The sequence below is a fragment of the Neolamprologus brichardi genome, chromosome 17 (genome assembly GCF_056152115.1).
Source record: "Neolamprologus brichardi isolate AB-2024 chromosome 17, ASM5615211v1, whole genome shotgun sequence".
Classification (NCBI taxonomy): domain Eukaryota; kingdom Metazoa; phylum Chordata; class Actinopteri; order Cichliformes; family Cichlidae; genus Neolamprologus; species Neolamprologus brichardi.
In genome coordinates, this window is record NC_142120.1 from 3,962,361 (window position 1) to 3,972,558 (window position 10,198).

The window sequence follows — 10,198 nt, forward strand, 5'->3', positions numbered from 1 at the left end:
TACAGCTTTGTTTGACAGAAACGAAGGAGAAAATCTTTTGTTCATTTGTTTGTTTGTTTCTACATGAGCTTTGATCATTCTCTGTAAGATTAAGGTCAGCTATTGAACGGCGTATATTTTAAAGTAAAGGCTTTAAAACCAAGTTAGTACAAACGTCACTAATGTCACATAACTTTGCTGACATGTGGCCAACAGTAATGTTTTAATGTTCCTCATTATTAAACATTTGCACATAAATAAGTGACATAATATTCAGTACTTACTTTTCACAGTTTACTCTTCGGCCGCTCCGCTTCTTCGACTGCGGCAAAATTATCCACACCGACTGCCGCGCTATGAATTGTGGGATATGTTGGGCCATGAAGTCTACACCGCCACAGCCTTAAAATTCAGGGAAATGAAGGACGCATTTGAGGGCCGCATTTCGAGCAGCCTTTGAATTGGGACAGCCTTCGTCGCGTCGCTGTGACGTAATCGGCCTTAAAATGCGGCCTTTAAGGCTGCAGACCCTGAATTGGGATACAGCCACAGTTTGGTGTCCACTAAACTTTTACATTATTGTAAGCGTTATGGGTTATGTTTCATTTAAAGGTTTAATTGACTGGAGAAAAATATTTATGGTGGATGCAACATTTTTATTTCCTAAAAGGACATCATCATATCTGCCCATCCATCCAAATAAGACGTGACCAGACTGGTAAACGTGCCACTCAGGCAACACTGTGAGAAGGATCATAATAACATCTGAGTCTTCACCAAAAGTGAGAGGCTTGCTGTAAACAGAAAAAAAACATACTTTATGGTTTATTATTAATGTATAAATTGTTAGAGTTATATTATTTTTTCATGGTAGTGGCGCTTTTTTTTTGGAAAGAGTTTAGTTTCTTGAGTGGCTATTTGAAGATGGCTTTAAAAGTCAGTCCCCAATTTTAAAATGTTCATCTTCAGTCATAAATTAACTTATTTACAGCCTCATACAAAAACACATATTTCCCCCTTTGTGAGGACTATGGGAGTGAATTTATATAAAGTATAATATGTATATAATCATTTATATACTGCCCAGAGATCATTGCATACCTGATGTAGTTCATTGGTTTTTATCATACTTGAGTTACTATGTGGAGATTTGGGTTACCATTTACAAAAGTATACCATGTCATACAAAATAGAAATAAGGGTGGTTAAGTATAATTAACAAGGTTTGTAGCACAAACACGTATTATTTTTAAGGTCACACATGAAAAAAAAAAAAAAAAAAAAAAAGTAAATGTATTTATGGATAATGTCTATGTATATATTAGACTGTATAATCAAAACAGATATATACATTCAGCTAAATAGGGGTTGGACTTAATAAGCATGTGCTACCTCCTACTGAGTTTCAAACAGGGAATGATCAATATTTCTCATCATTTGAATATAATGTCTTTCTTTTTTATTTCATATTCATTTATTTATCTTTATTAACATTTCTTAAATATAGGTCTGAAATAAAGATTTTGTTTCTCCAGGTGTTTACAGTCTGTGCGTGTGCAGACATTTCATTACTATAGCATATATTTATAGACAATAACATAAGATATTATTTTCATTTATATCATAGTCTACTCTAGAAAAATGAATATTGCTATATACCTATTTTTGAAATGATTAATGAATCCCACATAAGGTTTGATAAAGATAAAGTCTGATAAACTGTAGCCCAGCTGACCCCTGCTGCAGCAACAACAATGATTCAAATCCAGAAAAATCCAGTCCCATAGCTTTCAAAATCTACTCCCCATTCCCAAAACTGCCAGTAAAATCACACTTTACACAACTTCTCAAGTCCCTTCCCTCTTTTTATCTGCTTTGCTGAATTCTGAGGCGTGTATACCTTATCAAAAACTACCACACGCTCAAAAAGTTACGCTCTGCTACATGGGCGGACAGTAGTGTTTTTAGTATGATTTGAAGAGGGGCTTTTTTCTTATATTGAAACAGCAACAATGAGGAGCAAGATAAACATAATAAATGTTTGTCTCTATGACACACTGCAATAGATTTTTAATTAAAAAATCATTTTCTTGTGTTAGTGGCATGATGTAGTGTGTATTTCTGCAAATTGAAGTATAAAAAGGCGAAAACATTGTCAAAAACACAGTTTTCTCCAAAAAGCCTCTTGAAACACAAGCATGGGGTTGATAAAAAACACTTTTACTGCGGTCACGACGACTTGATATCACAAATATTTGCTGGCCTGTGGATTTTTCATATATTGCAGGTACTTCCCTGGAACTAACTCTCCCTCCCTGCCTCCCTCACACACACCCACAGGGTAGCGGTGTGATTTTGCTCTCAGCTCAGTGTTCAGTGAGAAGGTGATGTGCCAGGACTTCTACACATGGGCGAGGTTTGAATAACTTTCTGAATAAATCTCAAAGCTTTGTTTCCAACTTTGACTAAAATGGCAGTTACCTCCTTCGCATTGGCGGACTATGTGGTGTTCGCTTTCATGCTGGTGGTGTCCGCTGCTGTGGGGATCTACTACGCCTGGGTGGACAGGAGCCGGAGAAACCCCGGGAACTTTTTAACTGGAGGCCGCAAGCTGACAGCTCTGCCCGTCTCCCTGTCCCTGACCGCCAGCTTCATGTCAGCCATCACAGTGCTGTCCTTTCCAGCTGAGGTAAGGTAAAACGCAGATTCACAAGGGACAAATCCAAAATGTGACGGTTATTGAATGGAAGCAAGGCTGAACTTTCTTTTTTTTTAATAGCTACAATAATTCATACAATCCCTCTGTAGGTTTACCGATACGGAGCCAATATCGGATTTTACAGTCTCTCCTATTTAATGGCGATGCTGATCACATCTGAGGTCTTCCTCCCTATCTTCTACAAGCTGGAAATCACCAGCACTTTTGAGGTAAGAGTACTTTTTCTTCCCCTTTTTCCAGCGCTGTGCTGTGTGGATCGTCTGATTTTTGTTTTGCAATTCCACCAGACTCTGTTTACACAGGAAGGAAATGTCTACATGTGAAAGATAATTTTGAACTGTTATCGAGAAAGGGACAGAGACATTTGATCACCGTTGCACTACTGTGCAAATAAAAGGCCTGTGTTAGGCTTGGTAAAAAAACAAAACAAGAACGACACTGAAATAATAAAGAGCACGTCGTTTTTGTGGACTGAGATAGATAAAATACAATATGGCCAAGTAACTTGGTAAAAGTCAAAGAAAGTCTAAAGTGGTTTATGAAGAGAGCCCCGGCTACTAAACATTATGGTGTGTGGTTTTCAAGTTTCAAATGTTGCTTTTGTCTCACTTTATGTCATGAACTATGGTGCATGGAGATGAAAAACAGATTATTGATAGATTCAAACCAAAGAGGAGTAAAGAGAGTGATTGGGTTCGACTTTAAGGCGCTGGTTAATTTGTAAACATGAGACGAAAACCTTTTATGACTTGGTAGAAATGCATCACCTTACTCGTACTTTTATCTTGTCTCTCTACTTCTGTCGCTATGAAGTATCTGGAGCTGCGTTTTAACAGAGCAACCCGTCTGCTGGGCACACTGCTGTTCATTGTCCAAACAGTGAGTAAGAGGCCTGTCGACACATAATTACAGGGTTTTGAGCTGTGTAGGTAAAACCACGTATCAGTCACTCGGGGAACTTTTTTTTTCTCTGTGACAGATCCTCTACAGTGGAATTGTCATTTATGTTCCAGCTCTTGCTTTAAACCAAGGTATGTTTGCTTGCGGTCCAACACAGTGGTCACATTCATAAAACATTCCTGCACGAGGGCACTTACGGGTACTCGGTTTTATCCAGTTGACTGACCAGTGGTTCATTCCTCAGTGACCGGGATAAACCTGTGGGGTGCGGTCATTTCCACGGGAGTGGTCTGTACATTTTACTGCACACTGGTATGTAACAAAATTTGCTTGAATGAATTCTGCGGTCCCCAATTTTTTTTAATGCATTTTGACAAGAATGATTAAATAATGAGAAAATGGGTTCATTCAGGCAGGCCACAAAGTCAAGCTCAGCCCCGATCACCATTGATCAGAGGATCTCAGTGTCATCATGATGATACACTTCTACACACCTAAATAACCTCAGAAAGTGTGTACTACTTAAGCTTCCCTAGACTCATGCACATGTGGACGTTTTTCAACCTTCTACCTTTTAATGCAATGTCTGACTCAATAATTGTAATCAGTATCATATCTGCAGTTATTGGTGCTTATTTGGTTCTTGAAGGTCTAAGAAAAGAGTCATACCACCAAATGGAAATATACAGCAGCCCTTTGTGAAATCTGACTTTGGTCTGCATTGTTACAGGGTGGTCTGAAGGCAGTGGTGTGGACAGACGTGTTTCAGGTAGGCTCCTCGGGGAAATAATAACACACCAGGTGGTTGGTGTGGTACTGACTAAATCAGAGCTCACCAATTATGCCTCATGCTGCTTGTGGTTGGAGAGACAACAATGTACACTGGTGTTTCATAAATAGTAACCGCACACCACATCAGCATGCTGGTGTTTTGCTTCATTCAAAACACCAGCATTTTCTGCTCTTGTTTACAAGTCAAACATTCAATAAGCAAACTAAAAGTGGTATTTTTTCCCTCCAGCTTGGTGTAATGATCGCAGGTTTCCTGTCTGTCATCATCGCATCTGTGATCCTACAAGGTGGAGTCATCAACATCTTTTCAGATTCACAACACGGAGGGAGAATCAACTTCTGGGAGTGAGTATTCACCAAAACATTAAAATGAACGTTCAATTTAGCAGCAGGAAAAGAGTCAACTGTCGGCAGAAGAGGAACAGCAACAATAATTTACAGTGACAGTTTTCATGCTATGGGTTGACTCAGTATATTATCACTAAATCAACAACAATTTACATACACAGCAATAAGAACAATTCTTTCCACAAATGCGGCTAAGCACCATAGCAGTTGTGTGGAAATTTAATGTCTCATACTGTGGAGCATTCCTAGTGTACTGCCAGTGATTTCACTTGTTGTAAACTCCTTTAAAGCACGTTTTTGTGAATGGTGCACATTGGAGATTAGCTAACCAGCCTCTTGAATTCAGAAGCAATCAATAAACTCAAATTTCTCCCTTTTTATGTCTCATCAGCTTTGATACAAACCCTCTGAGAAGACATACTTTTTGGACTGTTGCCATTGGAGGGACATTTCTTTGGACCAGTATATATGGGATCAACCAGTCACAGGTTCAGAGATACATCTCCTGCAAGAGCATTGCTCATGCTAGACTGTGAGTCTTGTTTTACTGTACAACGTATGTATGGTGGTGGTGGTGGTGGGGGCTTCTCAACAAAAAGCTTACCTTTAAAAATACCAGTTAGCGGTCAGTCATACTTAGAATGTTACACTGCAGAGACTAATATAGAAATTCATCCATATTTAAAAGACGGGGAGGCAGAGCTTTCAGCTTTCAGGCTCCTCTTCTGTGCAACCAGCTTCCAGTGTGGATTCAGGAGACAGGCATCCTCTGTACTTTTAAGATTAGGCTTAAAGCTTTCCTTCTTCATAAAACACATAGTCAGGGCTGAATCAGGTAACCCCGAATCCTTCCTTCCTATGCTGCAGTAGGTCTAGTGTTTCTTCTTCAGTCACCTTTTGTAGTCACTTTATGTTCATATACCTGTCTGCCTTTAATTATTAGTTATTATTAATCTGGCTCTGCTCCACAGCATGTCTTTATCCTGTCTTCCTCCCCTCACCCAAACCGGTCGCAGCAGATGGCCCCGCCCCTCCCTGAGCCTGGTTCTGCTGGAGGTTTCTTCCTGTTAAAAGGGAGTTTTTCCTTCCCACTGTCGCCAAAGCGCTTGCTCATAAGGGGTCATATGATTGTTGGGTTTTTCTCTGTATGTATTATTGTATATTGTATTTACAGTATAAAGTGTTTTGATGCACCTGTTGTTGTAATTTGGTGCTCTATATATATATATATATATATATATATATATGTATATATATATATATATATATATATATATATATATATATATATATATATATATATATATATATATATATATATATATATATATATAAAATGAATGCAAGTACATTTATTTTCTGTTTTCTTCTTTAGTTCTTTGTTCATCAACCTGTTAGGTCTGTGGTTGATACTGTTGTGTGCAGTGTTTGCGGGAATGTGTCTTTACTCAGTCTATAAAAGCTGTGACCCCTGGACATCTGGACTGCTTTCTGCACTTGATCAGGTATGACATAGCTGAGAGTTACACTGTAACAAATTACACTCACGCATGATAGAAAGTTTACCTCATATTACTTCTTATAGTTCTTATATAACTGCCCCAACAAGCATCAAGGCACCTAATTTGAGAAATAAACCAGTAAGAACCCATTTTAAACGATATCTTTAGGCACTCTATTACCAGAAATTTGTGCCAAAAACACATCATTTTCCTAGTTTCTTTAGCTTAATCCCAAAACTAACACAGTTTCTCAGGCAAAAAATACTATTTTTCAACCAACAAGGTGATTTCCAAAGAGCTACTAGTCAGAAACTTCATCTCAGCGTGGTGTGCAGAGTGCTCTTTTGGGTGGAAACTGGGAAACTGGACAAATAGATGATAAAAAGTGGCAGGCCCAAGAAACTACAGAAAACTACAGTCATGGTTTATGGCTGCGGTTTAGCCAGTAGTGCAAAATTTAGAATGGATTAGAAATAGCTTCATTTTTCAGCACGGCAATTTAATAAGAGTATACCTGCATAGAAAAGCCACAATGGAACACTGTTAGTCATGGATATCATGGATATCATGGATATCCATGACTAACAGACCTCAGCATTATTGAAGCAGTGTGGGATCAACAAAGGGGAGCACGGATCCACAGAAGTGCTTTGAATGTTTCTCAAGAAGCCAGGAGAAGTACTCCTGAAGACTACTTAAAAAAACCAAGCAAGAAAGCTGTATGGGAGAGTTCAGGCAGTTGAAGAATAAATTTGGTCATATTAAATATTGACTTTTATTCATTAGAATTTGCACCCATTTCCCATTTTTCCCAGCAGCATTTAAAGAAACGAGGAGTGTCTCAAGACTGAGAATTCACTTCATTAAACTGTAATATGAAAATGTCCTAACCAAGGCCCTTATATCAACATTTGACAGTTAGACTCACTATTGTTATGAAAAATGTGTAATGGCACCGGTGCCAAAGTACACCCTGTGTTAATCTTTGAGACACTATCATCTTTGAATAAACAGTACTTGAAATCAACACGTTCTCACTCCCAAACCGTAACATTTTACGCTAGGTGACAAATCGTCAACATATTACGTTTTCGGCTACCCACCACGTTCCTGAATGACGACCTCGGAAAAATGAGGAAATATGAGAACCCTATGGACTCAATCTACACATGTTCGCTCTTTTTCTTCAAATCGCTTAGAAACACGCTATTTAACATCATTAAAGTCTTGGTTAAGGTCAGGAAAAAGGTTATGGTTAGGGCTAGGGATAAGGTTAGGTTTAGGGCTGGAATACAGGGCTGGAACGTCTATTACCGCGGGAGCGTCATTGCACTGGATTTCAGCCATAACCCGCCGCGTACCATAAGAACGCCGAAGGTCTCCTTTCGCGTTCCTCAGGAATGCCGCGGGACGTGACAAAACGTCGCCATGTTACGCCTCGGGAGTGAGAACAGGCTACAAAAGTAAGAAAAGTTACAAAGTAACAAAAATTTGAATATTACTAATCAATAGTAAATAGTAGCTACTTAATTACTTAACTGTGTGAATACTATTGAACTGACAGTTTAATATCATTATTATCAGTAGTTTGTATAAAGTATTACTCTCTGGCCCTCTTGATCCATTAACCCAGTCTCACTGTTCCTCTGTAGATGATGCCTTATTTGGTGATGGACGTCTTGGGAGACTATCCTGGCCTTCCTGGTCTGTTTGTGGCAGCAGCATTTAGTGGATCTTTAAGGTTATTGAATATTTAAGATAATACTTTCAACAGATTAAGTACACAATGAGAATTTAGTGTGTTTACTGTAGCAGCTTGCAGTATAATGCTGTGATTGCTATCTAAAAGGCAGGTTAGTTGTATCAATGCTCGTTTTTGACTCGACTGTTCTTGGGTTTCCTACTATTTCAACCCATAGCACAGTCTCTTCTAGCATCAATGCACTGGCTGCAGTGACAGTGGAAGACCTAATCAAACCATATGCCAGCATGTCAGAGAGACAACTGGCCTGGATCTCAAAAGGAACGAGTAAGTAGATAATCATTGCGTTCAGTTTAAGACTGGCATTGCTAAAAAGCAATTATGAAAAATTCTTAACAAATGAACGCCCAATATTTTACCATTATTGTTTGCAGGCCTCCTGTATGGAGTTTTATGCATTGGGATGGCTGGGTTGGCCTCACTTCTAGGACCGATCTTCCAGGTACAAATCTGTCAGTGTGTAAACTCTACGGTTTATTTAATATAGAAAGGAAAACTATTACAGGATCTATGCATTTGTTAATGATAGAATATGCCGTCTGCAGCTTAGCTGGTATGTGCTTTCCTCTAAACAGGCAGTCATCAGTATATTCGGGGTCATTGGAGGTCCTTTACTTGGACTGTTCACTTTGGGGATTCTCTGTCCATTTGCCACGTCAAAAGTAAGTATATCCCTGTTACACCTAATTCCAAAAAAGGCTGTCAATAAACATTCAGATAAAAAAAAAAATGATTCAGGAAATAGGATTTGCAAAGCTCCTTAGTCAATATTTTAGTCACATTAGACCATAGAGACCCAGAAAATTCGCCATTTCTTAAAAAATAACAGCTCATTTTGAACTTGACAGCAGCAACACGTCTCAAAAAAGTTGAATTGTGAGCAACAGAGGCTAAAAACCCCCACAGTACTTTATCTACCTTCATACTACGTATATCCCTGTTATTTAATAAGGCTTCATCTTTAATCGTCCCTTTAAAACTTTTGCATATCCTTTGTATCTTTTTCTATGGAACTGTACACTTTTTCATGTTGCACTCATCAAAATGTTTTTCAGGGAGCTTTGTCGGGTGTTGTGTTGGGGCTGGCTGTGTCTCTCTGGGTGGCCATCGGAGCTCAGATATACCCTCCTCCCCCTGAAATGAGTCGGCCTCTGTCGCTGACCACTGAAGGCTGTAACTTTACAATGACAGACAGCTTCAGCTGGACCTCCACTCATGTCCCAACATTGCAGAGCTCCACAACAACAGCCCCAGTAATTATCAATAGCAAGTAAGTGTAGCTAATAGAAAAGATCCATAAAGTAACTTTTTTTTAATGCCCTGGATGAACATTTATAATTGTTTTAGCACACTGATAAGTAGACATTAGAAATCTTGATGACAATTGTTCTTTTGATGGTATGAGCAAGATTTCACTTCTGGTTTCACGACTCCCATCAGCAGGCCTGCGCTGGCAGACTGGTACTCAGTCTCCTACCTTTACTTCAGTCCAATTGGAACTATAATAACTATAACTGTGGGTCTGATAGTCAGCGTGTTGACAGGTAAATAACATTTTTATTCAGCTCACTATGGTTAACGCTGTCCTCTTAGGAGGTTATTGATGCTTTTTGTGTGTTGTTATTGAACATTTCAGGAGGTCGGAAGCTGAATGTAGAATCCAGGCTCAGGCTGACAAAAGAAGACACAAGTCTTTACTACTTGTTTAAATTGATCAAAGACAGAGTAAGTACTGCGTCAGTAAGCGAATGTCATATATGACAGGTTAACTTACTGAGTTTCTGCCCTGTTTTCCCATTTTTTAGGCCATGAGACGAAAAAGAAAGCTTGATCTGAAAAAGGACAGGAAGAAGACATTTGGCAATCCTAATCCTGCTTTCTGTGATGTTGAGCTGGATTTGCCACAAAGCAGCATTTCCACCTAAGAATGTAGCTGCTTTTTTAAAGTATAAGCTTCTTTGTTTCTCTATGATCTTATACAGGAAATGCAATGTAGAAGAGGAATTGTGGTGGGACTTTTTGCAAATGCAGACTAGCACTTGTTTGAATTTAAATTGTGCAATAGTTATTATGTACTGATCAATTAGCAATAAATATGAAGCAATAATTTTAAATGATGCCACAGAAATATATAAAAATCAAAGGTTTATTTATTTAAGTAATTAAGTTTTTAAATCATTTTTTCATGTAATCAGA

At 38.6% G+C, this 10,198-nt stretch overlaps 1 protein-coding gene across 2 annotated transcripts; it reads left to right on the plus strand.

The window, feature by feature from the left end:
* The first annotated feature begins 2,182 nt into the window (after positions 1-2,182).
* On the plus strand, positions 2,183-10,198 carry slc5a8 (solute carrier family 5 member 8). 2 transcript variants are annotated; one of them, XM_035911585.2, is made up of 17 exons: positions 2,183-2,668; positions 2,788-2,907; positions 3,512-3,577; positions 3,678-3,729; positions 3,843-3,910; positions 4,329-4,367; positions 4,620-4,735; positions 5,130-5,270; positions 6,114-6,243; positions 7,893-7,981; positions 8,160-8,269; positions 8,377-8,444; positions 8,578-8,664; positions 9,058-9,272; positions 9,443-9,546; positions 9,639-9,727; positions 9,808-10,198. In XM_035911585.2, exons 1-17 carry the CDS (start codon positions 2,450-2,452, stop codon positions 9,925-9,927), a joined length of 1,833 nt encoding a protein of 610 aa, XP_035767478.2. In that variant the 5' UTR covers positions 2,183-2,449; the 3' UTR covers positions 9,928-10,198. The 2 variants fall into 2 exon arrangements, with proteins under 2 accessions (XP_035767478.2, XP_006799749.2); XM_006799686.3 differs by having other exon boundaries at positions 9,446-9,546.